This window comes from Eretmochelys imbricata, chromosome 9 (genome assembly GCF_965152235.1).
Source record: "Eretmochelys imbricata isolate rEreImb1 chromosome 9, rEreImb1.hap1, whole genome shotgun sequence".
NCBI lineage: Eukaryota > Metazoa > Chordata > Testudines > Cheloniidae > Eretmochelys > Eretmochelys imbricata.
The window spans coordinates 97,586,294-97,604,994 of record NC_135580.1 but is presented as its reverse complement, the minus strand read 5'-3'; the positions used below and the strand labels follow the sequence as shown (position 1 = coordinate 97,604,994).

Below are 18,701 nucleotides of genomic sequence, written 5' to 3'. Positions count from 1 at the left end.
AGGCGCAGCTGTAGCAGACCCTCGCGCAAGAGAGGAGGGCGCAGCGGGGAGCAGGCAGCGCCACGGTCATGAGGCTGGTCCTGGCGGAGCGGAGCTTCAACCGCACTAACCACAGCTGGGCTGGGGGTTCCGGCAACCTGAGCTGGAAGGAGGGGCGGCTGCGGGCCTGGGCGGCTGGGGGCCTGGGGCGCACGGGGCACAGCGCGGTGGCCGTGTCTCTGGGCATCATCCTGGTGTGGGGCTGCCTGAACCACCTGCTGGTCCTGCGGATCTTCCTGAAGTTCTTGTCCTTCCGGACCCCCATTCACCTGATCCTGCTGGACATCAGCCTCAGCGAGCTGCTGGTCTGCATCTCCGGGACCCCCTTCCGCCTGGCCGCCAGCGTGCGGGGCCGCCGGCTCCTCGCCTGTGCCGGCTGCAAGTGGTACGGCTTCGCCAACGCCCTCTTCGGTAGGTGCGGCTGCCCAGCTCCCGCTGGCACCTAGGGGAGGAAACAGCCCCGCCGCAGCCCCCAGGGGCAAGGGGCGCCGCACGGCAGTTCCCGGGGCCGAGTCGCGCTTCCTCTTCTAGGGCGCTGGCCGTGTAGTGCTGACGGGGACAGAGGCCCCGGGTTCCTTGGGGTAAGGATCCCCACCGTGCATGCAGCCACCTCCCGCGTGGAAGCAGAAAGATACAGACTGGCAGGGAAAGCGGTGCGTGCTTCCACCCACGGGAAAACCTGGCCCCAAAGACCTGTTAGGACAAGACAGTTAGGCCCTCCTGCTGGTTTATTCTGTCTTCTAGGCCAAGATTTTCAAACAGGAGTCTCTACATTTGGGCTCCTAAATCCATAACTAGGCACCTATATAAAAGCTGGGGCTGATCGTTCAGAGATGCCCAGCATGCACAACTCCTGTGAATTTCAGGACAGTCTGTAGTGCTCAGCACCTCTGGAAATCAAGCCTCTTTTACATATGGGTATAGGGGACTAACTGTAGGCACCTAACTGTGGATGTGTTGGCTCTAGTGTTTGGTGGAGTGTCTGATTAATAACAGAGAACAAACTGCCTTGGTTGCCTGTGGTTTGGGGATGAAGAAGGTGAAGTCAAAGGCAGGTGTTGCTGCCTGTGCCCTGTGTGTTGGTTTCCAGAGGAGAGTCTGGTTGCTATGGATTTTAGTAAGCCATCATTGTCTAAACGGTTCCTTTTAAATCCTTGCATGTTGGACCATAGTTCTGTGCACTTCTCCACAAAGGGAGCATTGTGTTCAGTGGCAGAGGTGTGAAACCCTACCTCCATCATCCTAACCCTCTCCCGGTTTCTTCTCATGTGTCATTTGTCCACTAGAAACAACGAGGACTCTGGTGGCACCTTAAAGACTAACAGATTTATTTGGGCATAACCTTCTGTGGGTAAAAAACCCACTTCTTCAGGTTTTTTACCCATGAAAGCTTATGTCTAAATAAATCTGTTAGTCTTTAAGGTGCCACTGGACTCCTCGTTGTTTGTGTGGATGCAGACTAACACGGCTATCCTTCTGATATTTTCCCAGTAGAGTTCCTTATGGGATGAAACTGCATATGCCTGGTCTTGCTCAAAGATGAGTTGTTTCTGGGAACTCTGAAGACCTGCATCTTTTGAACTTAAAACAAGCAGGAAGAATGCTCTTTGCTTTAACAAAAAATTCTACCATGTATCCCCCCCTTATCCTGGCAACGCTTTGCTAGACACATCATCTATAGACGTTCTAGTTTTAGGTGACCATGGAGTTTTAGGGCCGCCTTGACTAAATGTGTACAACCGGAGCCTATTCAGCCTGTCAGTTGATGTCAGTATGGATTATGGGCACAACTGAAGGGCTAAGCAGGCACCAGATTCTCCTGCCTGTAATTTACTGTTATCACTGGCTCACAGGCCAATCACACTTATTATTATTGATATTTATTTGTATTGCGTAAGTACGTACAGGGGAGACCAGCACATAGCTCTCACTCTCCTGTGCACCCCAGCCCCCCTTCCTCCAGGCAATCACACATTTACCCTTCTCGCTTCACCCAGACTCAAACACCTTTGACCTAATTCCCTGGTACTTCACATTCACTCCAGCTGCTGGAAGAGTGCTTCTCTGACACCTACCAAATATCAAAATCCTCTGTGAAACTGAATTGCGTTTCTCCACTGAGCTCTATTACTGAGGTCTGCATTTAAAGTGGCAGCATTTGCTAACAGCTACACCTAGTGGTAACAAAACTAGCAGGAAGAAAAGGAGTACTTGTGGCACCTTAGAGACTAACCAATTTATTTGAGCATGAGCTTTCGTGAGCTACAGCTCACTTCATCGATGAAGTGAGCTGTAGCTCACGAAAGCTCATGCTCAAATAAATTGGTTAGTCTCTAAGGTGCCACAAGTACTCCTTTTCTTTTTGCGAATACAGACTAACACGGCTGTTACTCTGAAAACTAGCAGGGTTTCCCCCTTTACTTAGGGTTTGTTTACATGGGGAGATAGACCAGAATGGCTGTTTTGTGGTAGCTCCCCAGGGGGATACTATATTATGGAATAAATCACTTTATTTCAGAAAAATTAGCATGCTTCCAAAGCAAAGCAATTATTCTGGAATAAAATGACTATTGTGGAATAGAGTATCCACATGGGGAGCTATCTGCAATAGCTATTTGGGTCAATTTCCTCATATAGATAAAATATAATAACTGTGACCACTAATGTAGCTATGAATTATGCAGATTTGGGATTTTATAGCTAAAACAAACACATGGGAACAATGCAGAGAACAAGCCTAGTGAGCATGGATGATGGTCTACAGCAGGGGTTCTCAAACTTCATTGCACCATGACCCCCTTCTGACAACAAAAATTACTACGGGACCCCAGGAGGGGGGACTGAAGCTTGGGCCTGTCCATGCCCCACCACCCTGGGTGTGGGCAGGGCAAAGTCAAAGCCCGACTGCCCCAGGCTGCGGGGCCAAAGCCCAAGGGCTCTTAGCTCTGCCGCCCAGGGCTGAAGCCGTCAGGCTTGGGCTTTGGCTTTGACTCGGGCTCTGGACCCCAGCAAGTCTAAGCTAGTGACCCACTTTGGGGTCCCAACCCGCAGTTTGAGAACCGCTGGTCTATAGTCAGTGGGAGTTTCACACTGACCTCTGTGGAGGCAGGATCAGCACCTTGGTCTGTCAACAGAAATAAACAAGTGATCAGAAGAAAGTGGTGCTGCCAGGAGCAGCTTGGAACCGATATTGTTATATCCAGATGTATTTTAATGCTGCCATCCTGATGGGTGTTTTTTTTTTTTTTTTGCAGTTGCAGCAGGATATTTGTTTGAAATTAAAAATCTCACATTTATTGCAGGACCATTTCAAATGCCTGATCCTGCAGCTGTTCCCTTCAGTAAGAAGGGAGTACTCACGAGAGGAAGGGCATTAGGATCGGGCACAAGGGGTTCAACTGGCTGCATGTTCAGAGACTTTGCACTTTCCATCTATCCCTACCCTGCGTGCTTGTTTCTCTCCCAGTGGGAGAATTCGGCAAAGCCAAATGTGCCTATATTGAGCAGCAGCTCTGACGGACTCATGGGGTGAATCCTGCAGGGCCAGAGTCAGCAAGAGTTGACATGTGCCTGCAGTGGGAGTCATGACTGAGTAAGGACTGCAGGACTTGGCTCCATGGGAATAACCCCCTTCATCTTTCTGACACCATGCCCATCTCTTTCCTTGCAGGAATTGTCTCTCTGATTTCCCTTTCCATCCTCTCGTACGAACGCTATGTCACAGTGCTCAGGAGGTGCATGAAAGTGAACGTGTCCAGCTACCAGAAATCCTGTCTCTTTATTGCAGGCTCTTGGTTCTGCTCCTTGTTTTGGACTTTGCCTCCTTTGTTTGGTTGGAGCAGCTACGGTCCCGAAGGCCCAGGCACCACCTGCTCAGTAGCATGGCACTCCAGGTCTCCTAACAAAGAGGCATATGATGTAAGAGATATTATCTTCTGCCTTATATTGCCTCTTCTGACAATGATCTATTGTTACGGGAAAATAATGAGAGCAATCAAAACGTAAGTGTCTTTTCTAGCTTCTCTAACATAGGGTGGTTGTAACTACATTCTTCTTTTCTCTTTACTGAATGGGGATATTCTTAGAGTTCTTCCTGTTGCAGGACACTTGATATTCATGTCTGCCTATCAGGAATGAAATCTGCCATAAAGCAATATGTGGGGAGCTATGATCCTGCTCCCACTGAAGTCAATGGGTGTTTTGACACTGACTGATGCCAAATGCTGAACTTATTGTGGTAGTTGTGGGAGGCTCCATCAGGGAATGGCATGCCCCTTTATGTAAATAAATGTAATAGAAAGGTGATCCCTGCGCCAAAGAGCTCATGGTCTGAGTCAGTTTCAATCTACTTTAGTTGTGGTTTGCAGCTATTGGTCTAGATTCTCTATCTGCTCCTAGACTCAACACAGCTGTAAATCCAGCTTAACTGGCTGGGGATATCTCTGGAGCAGAGGTTGGAGAGCTAGCAATAAAGACTGTATAAAATGAAATAAATATCTACCAGATTATGGAAAGTGAGGATAATGACTATTATTATATAGTCCACACATTTCTTGCTGCAGTATCCAGGTGCTCCTGTGTTCTCTGGGCGGCTCTGGTACTTTGCTGTTCACAGGACCTAGTGCACTGCATTGCTGCACGTCAAGCAGTGTTACTACGTGTGCAACAATCTACTATGACATGCTTTGGGCAATTCAAGGTTCTGGTCATAAGTAGCTGTAATTGGGTGAGCAGATGTACAGTGTGGAAAGTAGGGATTTTATTTTCACAAAGCTTTGAATGACTGTGTTCACTAGTGCAAGCTATATGTACTAGGGGCTTTCCAAAGTTAGTGGAGAGACACGGTCCCTGCCTTGAAGAGTACACAGCAAAAAGTGATCAGGAGAAAGTGGTGCCTCCAGGAGCAGCTTGGGACCGATATTGTTATATCCAGCTGTATTTTACTGCATTTGACTCTTTTGTTTCCCCCATCTTTAAAATGGGAATTCAATGTTGCCAACTCTCATGATAAAACTGCAATCTTGCAATATTTGATGGCTTGCTTAAAGCCTCAGCTCATGGAGTCATGTTATTACATGAGAATCTCAGCTTTCATTTTTTTAAAAGTAGGTTTCTACCACTCATGGTTTCAGAGAATATCTTGAAAACTTGAACCATAATGGCTCAAAAACCAGAAGACAAATAAAAAGAATCCCAAATGTTATATTTTTAACAATCTCATGATTTTTGGGAAGCCTGATTTATGATTTTTGAAGGCTTGGGATTGGCAATACTGATCCTTGGTAAAGTTCTTTGAGATCTACAGATGAGAGCACTGTGTAAAAGCCAAGTGCTGTTACGTGTGTGCATAGTTAATATTTTGTTAGCGCTGTATGTGCACACAAGCACATATGTCAATAAGAGACTTTAATGTCTTTTTGTCTCTAAGAACTTACACAATACTTGGTCCTGCCACAGCATAGGGGGCTGGACGTGATGGCCTCTTGAGGTCTTTTCCAGCCCTATATTTCTATGATGTAATGGCTCCAAAAGAGTGTACTCAGTTATCTGCATCTTTAAAAAGTCAATGAACTAAATTCTGCACTGATTTGAATAGAGTTGCATAGGGTGTAAGACAACACAGACCTGGGCCCCTAATCCTGGTGTATATTACATCATCTGTAATTAACAAGTCTGTCTAACATGGCAACTCCCAAACACTTTGACACAGCAATTTATTTAAACTTCCTTTAAGGAAGGAAATATACACACACAAATCTATGTTTAAGGCTATAACATAGGCCAACAAATGCCAGATGATATAGAGTTCAGGATGATAAACTATGTTTATCTCCTATGAAGCCTGATTTAAAACTCACTGAAGTCCATGGGAGAAGTTTCTTTTGGATCAGGCCCTAGTGTTGCTAGGTATTGTACTCTGCATAACATCGTCGGTGCACAGATACCATTGTAACAGGAGTATTATAACTATTTGCCATGTAGTGTAGCACCTACATGCATAGACTGACAGCCGTAGCTCTGGATCTACATCCAGTTTCTGGTTTGACTGACAGTATTTACTTCCCTGGACCAACATTTTTTGTTTGCTAAAAAGAGGATCTGGGCAAGGGCTACAATCAGGGCTACACTGAAGAGCTCGGTATAAAACGCGTTGCCAGAGTGCTACAATAAGAAGAATGCATTTTTTAAAATCAGATGTGTCTGTCAACCTCTTATTTCAAAAGTGTCATTTGCATATGACATGCTGCCTCATGTCTCTCCTCATGCAGCTCCTCCTGGCATTTAAACTAAAGCTGACTCTGTGAGGACATATCCTCAGTGCGGGACATGTGTCTGCATTGACTTCCAGGTGAACTGGACTAGGACCTAACACAGGACAGGTCAGATACACAGCAGTTTAGAAATGATGTTAGATAATCAGTCTATTCACAAATATATGTATTTTGGTTCCTCTGTTTTAGTCACGACCAAGAGCTGCTAGGCTGACTTTATTAATGCTTCAGGGATTTATTACTAAATTTATCAAGGTGTTAAACTGGCTTGTGAGAAACACAAGAACTCTTCAGTAATATTGGAAAATGCACAGTAAAGGATTATGCAACCTGGACAAAGTGTCTCACTACATATATAGAATCCTGGTCTCTTTCCTGAAGACACTTACCTCTGGTGTCATTTTATGAATGAATCATGGAGGTATTTTTAGCACCTTGAATTGTGGTATTGCTTTGAGTTCTAGTGGCAGACAGTTATGTAAGAAATCATTCCCCCCGGCTTTTAAAATGTGCAAAGAACTAGAGACGTGATATGAACACCAGTAGTTCACACATTCCTAGCCGAACACTCAAAAAGAGAACACAAATTCACAGAAATCCTGTAGGCTAACCTGCCTTTTATTTTATGCATGTTTAATTCACTGAAGATGAAGTGTATATATAGGCTGATGTGGATGAACAGCAGTGGGGTGGGAGACTCCACTGGGAAGTGCTGTCTAAAAATTGATGGTGTATGTGATGCTAAGGACAAAAAATGGGCTATAAGAATGCTTATTTGTGATATTTCTTTTTGTTTTTGAATGTGCTGGGCATAATAAACTATATTTTTGTTCATCTGTGTGATGAGGTCACCTATTTAACAGTTCTAAACTGTACTCTAGTAATGTTCATTAACTACTGTCATTGGACTGGCTCAGCCAATCACAACTCAGTTGTCTATAATTCACATGATGGCATCAGGGAGGCAGTGCAGTCTGTTTGAGTTCAGGAGGAGGCTCCAAGAGCTGCCAAGGCCTAATCCCAGCTCTGAAATGTACCTTGGTCAAATCTTAACCATTCTGTGTTCACCCATCTCTCGAGTGGGGATAATGGGGTATCAGAGTAACAGCCGTGTTAGTCTGTATTCGCAAAAAGAAAAGGAGTACTTGTGGCACCTTAGAGACTAACCAATTTATTTGAGCATAAGCTTTCGTGAGCTACAGCTCACTTCATCGGATGCAATCCACACATAGTCTCTAAGGTGCCACAAGTCCTCCTTTTCTTTTTGATAATGGGGTAGACATTCCAAGTCACAAATAGTACTGGGGTGTCTGAGTTCCACTGACTTTCAGTGAGAACTAGTTGCCTAAGTGCCACTTGTGCCTTTGACCTCCTCACCCTATTGTACTTTCTTGCCCACATCATAAGGATGCGTGGGGATTAAATGATATTTGCCCACTGCTTTGGAAATGTAAAGCACTATGTAAGTGTGAGCTATTGATTTATATATTAGTGTGCAATAAAATGGTGTACGCAGCTGCCTAGTTAGCGGTACATTTCCAAACTGATACCATAATCTAGTTGACAGCTGCTCTGTCCATCTGCAAGCCGGAATCAGCAGATCTACATAGTTTAAGCAAAGTTGAAGGTTGACCTAAGTGTAGAAAAAGAGGAAAACTGTGCATTTGACAATTACACAAGGGCAGTGGGCAGCTATCCAAGCCAGATCCACTGAGCTAAATCTATGCTTTAATAATCCTTCAGATCTGGCTAGTCCTTTCAAAACTAGCATCTTAATAAGCCTACCTGAAGGGGGAAAATGGAATAAGCTTTTAGCTCCAACACATTTTGGCGTACTGTCTACTTCACAAAGAGGCTCTGGCTGCTGCGTGTGGAAAAGCTCCCATTAGGCATAACACAGAAACATTTCCAGCTCCCACCAGTGCTGTTTTGTTTGGGCCTTGATGGTCGCACAACATCCCATTTGGATGGAAGGGTCCTGCCATTATTGATCTCATACAGAGTTGGAATAAAAAGGAAACACTAAACAAACACAATGGGCAGATCTTCAGCTGGTATAAATCATGTAGCTCTATTGAAGTCAATGGACCCAGTCTTGCAAACCCATGCTGATGTGAACAGTTCCTTTGAAGCCAAAGGGACTAATTCAATGAGTATGTTTTTTCAGGATAGGGCCTAGAGAGATGCGGAAATACACCTGTAATAAATGATATCTAAATTTGGCCCTTATCCATCCATATATAACCCTAATAGGATTTGCACTTAGAACCTGTACTGCCAAAGCAGGTTCCCTATCCATTTAGCCAAAGAGATAGTTCAGGTATTTAGAGCAAAATTGTTTCATCAAAACAGGCTCATCTTATTCCAGTAGAGGTCACTGTTTACATGTGTTCTGTGCTAAGTTTGGATGTGTGTGTTCTCAGCTTGTTACACCCTGCGATAAGGAAAAATGGCACAGATAAACGGACTTCTTTTATACAAAAGATTGCATGTTGCCCATATGAGTAGGAATATTAGTGAAAGAATAGCTGTGCCATTGCATACATCAGGATAGTTACGTGACAAAACCATTGGCATGTGTCACATAATCCTTCATCTTCTATCAACTTGTTGAATTTAGGACAGAAATAACCCCCACTCCTGAGTTTCGTAAAACAGTACTTTATTTTTGCAGGTTTCTAGGTGTAATATGACAACAGTTCAGAAGAGGGAATGCCACATACTTTTTATGGTGGTATCCATGGTTACCTGCTACCTCCTCTGTTGGATGCCATATGGGATAGTATCTTTGATTGTAACATTTGGCAAGCCAGGAATAATCACTCCAACAGTAAGCATTATCCCATCCATTTTGGCAAAGACTAGAACATTTGTTAATCCTGTTCTCTGTGTGCTCTTGAACAAACAGGTAAGAATTTCACTTTGTTTGTATTTACTCTGAAACACAATTGCTCCTTCATATTAGATTTGTGATCAGTAAGTGCTATTGTTAAAATATATGTAACAATTTTGTATGGGGACCTGTCTGAAATGAGCTGGGGTGTCTCAGTCCCTTTCTAATAGACTGTTGGAACACCCAGCCTCACAACGAGTTTCAGTTAAAATGACAAAGGTTTAGCCGAGTTGGCATGTAGTCTGTCTTTTCATTCCTCTGGAGGTGATCATTAGGAAGTAGGGCATAGTAGTGGGGTCACTATGGGGTAGCTTGCACTGCCACTGCCCATTCTGTGCGTGCTCTATTTCATAAGACATAATTGAGCTCTTGACTTGTTCTGGAGTCCCTTTGTCCCCTATTTGTGACATCACCCTTCTCTGGTGATGCATGCAGCGCAGTTACGCATTAACAATCTGTAATTAATACACTTTGTCCTGCATCACACACAGCAAATGTATTTTCTTACTGAACTGCACTGTGGTGTTAAAAAAAATAGTTCTTGTCAATAAAAGTAACCCAACAGAAGTCTAATATGTCCTTGTGTTGCTGACTTGCTCTCCCACTACAGATGGGGAGTAGCTTTCTGGCCTCATTTTAAGTTTTTTTTTTGGAGAGGGTCCATAGAATGGTCCCTCCCATTTCCGCTTTGTCTATAGCTCCCTAATCCTGATTCACAGTTACCCCGCAAGTTAGAAGTTGTGAGTTGCAATGGAGGCGATAAACCACATTTCTGGTTTCCTGATCCTTTGGCTTCTCAGCAGTTGGCTACTTTTCAGGCACAAGCGAGAGCAGCCTGAAAGCTGGCTGAACATACATTGACTGCCAATGACCCCAAGAGGCCAGTATGCCATCTGGGGATTATAAGGACACGTGGGGAGACCCAGCCAGGGAAGGGGAATGTTGTAGGACCTGCTACAGTGGCTCCCTACTCAGTTCAAAGATAATCCCTTTGTTGGGGCAGACCTCTGGTGGTCATCTGAGCCACTTTCAGGGCAAGTAGTTTCTGGCAGATCAGTACAAACCTGCCTAAATGTACTACAGGATATGGTCCTACATTCATTCTGAATAGACTATGCACAAATTAAAGCAGGGCAAAGGGCTGCAGAGATAAGCAGTGCACGGTGAATGCTGAGAGGTTGTCATTGCTTGCAGCATCATTCTCAGGCTTTCTTTGTCCAGACAAATCCTTCCCAGCAATGGCATGATCCTGAGGAGTGATGATGCATTGCATATAGCCTCCATCATGCTAAAAATTTGTGTTGCAAAGATATAAACAGAGCTGATTGTCTATGCAGCTGGATGGAGTGACTCAGATGAGCAGAAAAAGGAAAATGTTGCACAAACGGCAAGCAGAAGAAAGACTTAAAACACCGGAACTTAAAAGTGATAACACAGCACGCAACTGAGTGGGGGAATGATAAGCTGACTCCACTCTTCTGATCAGCACCACAGCTTTACTTAAATAGAAAATACACACATACACAAAGGCAACATTAGTCTTGGAAACTAGACAGGAGGAAATGTCCAGAAGCTCCTTTTGGTATCATTTCATTTACTGGCAAGTTAGTTTCACAGACATAGAACATGCTAGTGTGCACACACAGTAACGCTTCCAGCAGCACACAGCAATTTTGCTATTTATTGCAGTAGTGCCCGCAATGTGCTAGGCGCTGTCAAAACTTTTAGGAAAAGCCAGTCCATGCCTGAAGAGCTTAGCAGCTAAGGAAAGCTAATTTGCATTATTTTCCCTTGAGCTCCCAGTATTCCTACCTGGATATATATTGACAGCCTAGTTATAGTGAGTGGGGATGGAAGAATGCACTCTATTGAGTATTGTCCAGAGTAAATTAGAGGCTAAAACCAACAGGAAGATTCAAGTCTAGTTTCATGAGAGGAAGTGTCTCAGTGATCTGAGGAAAGAAAAGAATGGAAGAATCACAGAGAAGGGAATAGAGGGGTGGCTAACATGGGGATGAATGTAATGTGCTATAGGGGAACACCAAGAGGGAGAGGTAGAAGGGAGCGATTCCATGAGAATATTGAAAGCCATGAGTCTTTTACCAAATGTTCAGTTACCCTGAAAGTGATAAAAGTTAGCGGTGATAGAGTTGTAACTTGTGCTTCTCTGTAATGGTGACGTTTCCAGCCCTAGCTCTTCTTGTCCTTGCATGCATGTTCTCTTTCATACAGGGCTTTCTTTAGGCACCTTCTTTGATTACATTAACAATGTTCTGATCAAGGGTCAACCAAATTCTGAGCTGGCATCCCGACTTCTAGCCTAAATTCAGTGTTAGTGATGAGGTTCTATTTCCCTTGGCTGAATAGCAAGGCTCTGCCTACACTGGGGAAATGAGCTGCACTTAAAAAGACCATGGTTTGAATGCTTGTGTGGACAGGGATGACATATTTTGAAGAGTGTTAGCTGGTCCTGGGCAGCTGGAGGTGGCTCCCAGGGTCTCATATTAGTCTAGACAGGGCCTAAGGGTTCTCAGGTCACTCTGCTTGTGGAGAAGACCTCAGAATTTTACTCCCCACTTGTGACCTGCCCGTCTTTGCTGTGGTGATGAAGAGAAGCATATATGTTTTCAGTTTGAATATTGTGGGGAAGGGTGAAAAAGGAGCTGCCCTGTTTGACCTGAAACATTTCAACAGCCAGGAGTTTGGGAACAGATAGTTTCTCACAATCTAAAAAGAAGCTGTGGGTCACAATTCCTGCATTATTATTAAGGACTGTGGTTTAACATTTGGACCAGTACAGTAAATGTTTACCCATAAGGGTGAACTCACTGGCGGCTCTTGCCCAAAACAAAATCTAGGCCAATGTTTTTATAATTAAAAACTTTTCTAAGAGCAGCATTTTTGTTTCCAGCAGAAACAGGTGCTCAGAAGAATGAACTTGCTTGGCACTAGATGAAGAGGAGCATGTAATTGGCTGCCTTTATAATTCATAATAATTTTCAATGGGAGAGTGCTGTGTTGTGAATGCATTTTAAGTTCTATTGATAATTTCACCCTGCTATGTTTAGAAAAAAAACACACACAGTCCAGGCCCAAAGACACTGCAGACCCTTCAAACCTCTCCCCCATCCATGCTAGCACTCTGTCAATTCCCACGTCCTGGCTGGTGAAGGAGAAGGACCCTGGTGGTTTAGGAATCCCACAAAGTCCTTCCACACTTACCCATGGCTGCCATCTAGGAATCGTTGCATTCCACATGACCACACTAGAAACCTTTCATATCTTGTTTTAGTTAGGGAGATTTGAGCACTGCAGAAAATCAGTCTGAGTCCCTACGCTACTGGGAGATCCTGTGTCAAAGCACTGAGACTCAGCAGTGCAATGCATAGTTATCTGCTTCAGTGAACAGCAGCATTATTCCTGTGTTACAGATTAGAAAGTTGAGGTCAAGTAACTTACTCAAGGTGATGTGAGAAGACTGTGTCACAGACAGTAAGAAACCCCGCAAATGTCCTGGCTCCCAGTCCTGTTTGTTAATGATTTGGACCTTGTTTCTGCTCTAGGCACTGCAGTGATTCAGCCAAAAAACTGAACTCTGCCTGTAAATTAGTCGATACCTGCAGATTCAAAGGTACTTGTATGGGAGTCCCAGACATAAGAGGGCTAACACAGGTGTATTTACTCATACTTCCCGACTAGTATCCTGAACACAGACATCCCCCATTGACTGCAGTGGGTCAGGATTACAGTCTCTTGTTAGTGTAACCCTTCTGCCCGTCAGAGTTGGCAGCAACAAGGGCCGGGTTCAATATCTAGGGGATCCATTCCAATAACACAATGCAAACCGGCTCGAGCCCCCACCCAATGACCTGGGACAAATATATACCACCCCCGCTGGGCGCCTCCAAGAGGCAATACTTCCCCTCTCGCAAGCACATAGTCGGAGTGTAGCAAAAGCCTTTTAATAACAGAGAGAAACAATGTGGCATTATGTTGGGGAAACACCACCAACAGGATTCATAACACAACCCATGAGCAAAAAACACCCACCCCAAGCAAATTGGGGCATGCCCTTTTCCCTTTGGTTCTTGAGTCCAGCAACCCCAAATCACCCAAAGTCCCAAAAGTCCAATGCCCCAAAAAGTCTCTGTCCCTGGTCAGGGCAGCCCCAGAGTTCGAAAGTTTATCTGCGGAGCTTTACCTCCCAACCTGGGTGGAAATGGGACGGGGGTAAGAGGCACCTTACATGATCTGAAGCTGACCGCCCCATAGCGGCGCTCCGCTCTGCCAGCCGCCCCACGAACTCCTTCGCTCAGCTCCACGGCCCACAAGCAGCTCCTGCCATCCACAAACTGCTCCACGTCCAACTGCTTCACCAGCCGGTCCGCAAGGCACTCCAGCCGTCCTGCAAACTGCTCCACAATATATCTTCAGGATCCCCCACTACTTAACACAACACTCAGTGATTTCAGCTCTTAGGTAAATTCAGCTTGTAGTAGGGGAGCCCCAGTGCTGGTGCACTGTCAGCCCAAAGTGAGCTCAGCAGCCTATAACTAGACTTCTAATGAAATCAAAATTAGCTCTGATATTCCACAGTAGAGAGGAGGAAGTGCAATTAGCATGTAAGGCCCTCACCAAGTAGCCCATGCCACCAAGTATTAATACTTGTCCCCAGCCTCTCTCCCTTCACACAGTTTTGGAACCCATGACCCTTGCCTAGCGAGTGCTACTTAGTTGATGGTGAATCCCTCCATCATAACAAAAGGCCACGTACAGTTCCAAGCACAGTTCCCATAATCAGGGTAATAACAATTTATTCTTCCTGCCCCAATAACAGAGACACTGGGGATCCCACAGCAGCCAAAGTGACCATTTGGGCAGCTATGGTCTCATTCTAGGCGTGGTGGGTGTGCCTATGCAAATGAGATTGGCCCCTGAAGTTCTTTTCCACAACTTGCCACACCTCACCACCAGATGTCAGGGTGGAGCTCATCCTGACACTGCTTACATTAGATTGATGTGATGTGCTCTGTTTGAACTTATAAGGCTAGACTGTGACCATGCACTGGAGTGGGAGAGAGTATGTACGCCCCTTTATCCCCACACTCGCTGCCCAGACACTGAGTCCAATGCACAGGAGGAAGTGGGGCTGCACTCTTGCTAGCTCCCCTTTCCAGAGACAATGGCAGGAAGGGGTAGACACAGGCAAAGATTTGTCTCTGCCCTCTCCAATCAGCTGAGCGAGTCCACAGGGGCAGGAATTTCCTGTTGGTAGAAGCCAAGAGTCAGTTGCTACCTCCTGGGAGCAAAGAAGAATTGAGACGGTAGCCAACCAGGCCATTGGTGGTTAGACATAGTGGCTGAAATGAGAGCTCAGCCTACCAGCGACAGCTGGGCCCAGGGTGGTCAAAGTTCAGGAACAAGCTGATGGACAGTACCACAGCGACAAGCCAAATGCCAGAGGGCAAGCCTGAGTCACAGGCTAGAGGCAGAGCCAAGGACCAAAGTCAGCCAGAGGGGAGCAAAGCAAGAGCAGGCACAGGTAGCAGGCTGGAGCAGGGCTGGAACACAGCAGGAGCAAGGACAGGAAGCAGGGCAAGCACAGCTACAAGCACCAAACACCTTGAGCAGCAATTGAGCTGTTGTGGGAGCCAGGCTTATATCAGGGCTGCTAAACCAGCAATCAATCAGGTGCTGTCACTACTCTGTCAGTTCCAAGGCAGGGCAGCTGGGTTCGTTGGTTGCCTAGCAGTGAAGTTAGTCAGGGAGCAGGGGAGTCTGGCCCCCACAGATCACAATTCCTGGAAGTGCTACTCCTAGGGTGGTGCCTCAAGTCATAATCTAGCCTATAGTCAACAGGGACAGGCCTTTAAATGCCCTGAAAGCTCTCATCTCTCTCCTTGTTTGAGTAGCACATACATGGGAGTGCTTTCAGGATGCATTTAGCAAGTTACATTGCCATCTATTGACAGCTCTAAGAATCTTTAAACATAATCCTCAGACTGCTCGCAAGTTAAACTGGACCGAGAATCTGCTGAGGCTTAAAGGTGGCTTGGAGCTACCTTTCCTTACTCCTCCCCTCCCCCAATCAGGATTGAACCCAGGAATGATTGATGAAGGTTTGGATATTGAACACCCCAATGTTCAGATCTGGCCCTGAGAGTTGGTTTAGAGCCACTACTATTCTTCTGTATGGTTCTCCAAGGCACTAGCAGGGATGTTTCCTTTGGGTCTTAGTGCTTTAAAATATTTTTAAAACCATTTCTAGGAAATATTGGAAAAATCCCATCTGTATCCTGATACCTGCTAGCGCCCCAGGAAAGTGCATCTGTGTGCGGAGTGTTTGCCACCCTGGCTAAGTGTAGCTTTATTCTCAACACATTATTATACCTCATAATAAGGGTCACAAATTAGACTGCGCTGCTTTACTTGCCACCTGCCAAAATCCAGTCCCCTTCTTTCCTCTCAGTGCTAATAACCAAGGGAGGTTCAGAACAGAATGGACAGAGGCTCATTTGGTGAGGACAGGTGCTGTTTGTCTGCATGGCAGTCTTGCCTGCCCTACTGCTTTAGAGTTCTGTACCTGGCATCCGGCTGTCAGCTGCCACCCGCTACATCAGAGTAACCAGAAATAAACTGAGACTTGTCACAGTTCAATTCATCACCTATTGCAACGTGGCGGGGAAAAGGAAGCTGGGAGTAAGAGGGCAAAACTGAACGTGGTTTGGGCTGATTCTCCTCTTGCGTACACTATTTCGTTCCATTTACTACAATGCATTCGTTCCATTTACTCCTGACTTCCACTGTCATCATGTTGAGGACAATCAGCTGCTTTGTGGAGGATTTTTGCATGTCAGCACAACGATCATATCCAGTTTAAGCTCTTTCCTCTCCCAGAGTGACTATCCCCCAACTTGTTAAATACTAATGTAAACTGGCCTCTTTGGTTTTAGTTCGGTTTGGGTGGTTTTGTATGTGGGTTTCTTTTTCTTTAGCAAATGGTCTGTTCTTGTTGCTGTCATCTCTATCTGTGTCAAATATGTAATACTTCAACCAAAGCCAGCCACATTTCCTAGACCATGGGGATTGCTGTTAAAAGAGGGGTGAGGTTCTTTTGCATCAGAGTCAGAAGCCTAGTGAATGGGATGCATTAGGATCTGTTCAGTCCTATGTTTATGAAGAGTTCCTCTTGAAGGAAGTACATCCTAAAAACAAGCAACCTATATTCTCTCCTTGTACTTCATGTGGAACTGAGCTATAGCTTGATAGTGAAGTTTGAACAGAAGATCAATCAAAATAAAGGGAAATCCATCCTTAAAGCTGTATATCTATGAGCAAAGTTGAAAAATTCTAGCAGGGAGGGGTCTGCATTTGGTTTTCCATTGTGTGTAGTGGCGTATTGCTCCTGCACAGCGACTCTTCCTTCCCTTTTATAGCCAGCTAAGCTTCATTACCCCATCACTTCCTGAATCTTGAAGGGTGTTGCTTTTGAAACAGTCCACATTTTGTCAGCTCATTTGAGTAGCAAAGCTGTGTTTAAAAAGGGGATGGCCCTCATATTGGCTGACAGTAGGGATTAAACTGGGGATTCCCAGAGCTAAAATCATGGGGCTCTACATCTTGAGTTAAAAAGATAGGCTATGTAAGTGGGGGCTGTAACACAGTTGTGTTCTCTGAGGATAATGTATGGAGTGGGACCTGTAACACACACTGACAAGTGGGTTATATTAACAGGCTTCTTGGCCAGTTCCTCAGATTTATTATGCACAGGATGAAGTGCAGGGAGCTAGTAATAATATAAAGTTTATTCTTCCTCTCTCAAGTTTGTGTGATGTGATCCTTAAGGGGCTGCTCGAGACTATGTTTTTAGTGTACACTCTCCTAAATTTCAGTTTTTCAGTTTTTTTTTCTTCTTTAGTTCTACAGGTGTTTAATCACTTTAGTAAAATGTGGACTGTTCCCTCAGTGTACTAAAAACATTCTAAATTCAAAAGAGAGCCAAAACTTTGAGACAGCTGGCTGGGTAACAGAGATTCCCCTGTCTCAAATGCCGGTGGATGAAAGGCAAAGCAAAAATAACACTCAAAGCTCTTCAAAAAACCAAAAGACTCTTGTGGTTCATTACGAAGTCTAGATCAAAAAGCTGCTTTTACAACCTTCCATTCAACCTCTATGTTGGCCCAGCAATGAAAGAATGTCCCAATTCCCAATAGAAATGAACAGTAGGATGAACATAGAAGACATCACCGAGGTCCATAGGACTCTCACTACGCAACGCTGTTAGGTTTATGTCTGCCAAGAAGAATAAGATGCAATACAGATCACGCTTGGAGATTGTCAGCTAGCAGCCTTTCACACTTCAGCATGTATGCCCTAAATCTTACACATTTAAGAATACCACATGCAAGCTACTGGAATAGATTTCAGCTTTGCCAGTAATACAAACATTACTGGCAAAGAAACATTTCTACCTAGAAACATCAACAAAAATTTGTGACCCTCTTAATTCTGAAGTAATGGTTGCTCTGCAATGGTTTCTTCTATATCATTTCTGGAATGGTAGATGACCTGTTATTGCCATCAGAAGTGCTGATTCACTAGCACTGAAATCATCTTTCCTGGAAATACCTCTTCTGGGCCAGTAACACTGCAGCATGGTGAACTGAGAGAAATACCTGTGTTATCTACGCTACCTAGTCACAGGGTGAGAAACAGGCTCCTAACCTCCCTTTCTGTCTTTATTTCTTAGTGTTTTGGTCTCTGTTCACCTAGCAGCATTTTGTTCACGAACACGTACAAAAATGCTAGACCCCAAGGCTTGAAATCCTAACATGGGGAGCTGCATGAGCACTGACTTATCAGCCCCTCAAGTCACAATTCTTACTGTCAATGCAGAAATGCAAATTGTTTTTAAGCAAAATGACTGTGACTCCACTACACCAGTTGCTTAATTGAACCATCGAGCTTCAAAAGCTATCAGATGCTGTTTTGTTGGTTTAATATTTTTATCCTCCTTTGCCAGTCAAGAAATATGCTGATCTGAAGTCTGCCTGATATTGCCTGTGTTATGATAAGCTACTCTGATCTCTTCTGGCCTTAGAATCTAGGAAACAGTAAAGAATGGTTTGTCTGGCATTATTTTGCACAGCTTAATTGTCAAAATGCCAATGGTGTGCTTGGCCCCTGAACATACAGGACAGTACCTGCCCTAAGGAGCTAACCATCTCTGGCTCTCTAGGCTAGAGTTTTCTGCTAGCATTTCCTTCCATTGCTCCCAGCTGCACAATTCCACAGGTGGTAGCAACTGTGAGAGTGCTGGAGAAGACAGTGCAGCTTCTGGCATTTAAAGCATTGTGTCCGGTAGATCTGTGGCCACCTGGAGTCTGTATTAGGGCTGCAATGGCTGGAGCTGAACCGGCAGTCACTGTGGTGGGGAAATATGAGCAAAGGCTTGCCAATGTAGACACTCGCTAAATGCCAAGGCTGCTTGCACTGCC

General features: G+C 44.9%; 1 protein-coding gene across 1 annotated transcript; it reads left to right on the top strand.

The window, feature by feature from the left end:
- Positions 1–37: 37 nt before the first annotated feature.
- On the top strand, positions 38–5,792 carry LOC144270349 (melanopsin-like). The gene is made up of 2 exons (XM_077826750.1): positions 38–450; positions 3,710–5,792. Exons 1-2 carry the CDS (start codon positions 69–71, stop codon positions 4,042–4,044), a joined length of 717 nt encoding a protein of 238 aa, XP_077682876.1. The 5' UTR covers positions 38–68; the 3' UTR covers positions 4,045–5,792.
- Positions 5,793–18,701: the final 12,909 nt, after the last annotated feature.

Bases quoted from the DNA above. Each gene is read 5' to 3' on its own strand.
- LOC144270349 (XM_077826750.1), top strand. From the start codon at position 69: ATGAGGCTGGTCCTGGCGGAGCGGAGCTTCAACCGCACTAACCACAGC. The intron at 451-3,709 runs GTAGGTGCGGCT...CTTTCCTTGCAG, and splicing joins CTTCGCCAACGCCCTCTTCG to GAATTGTCTCTCTGATTTCC.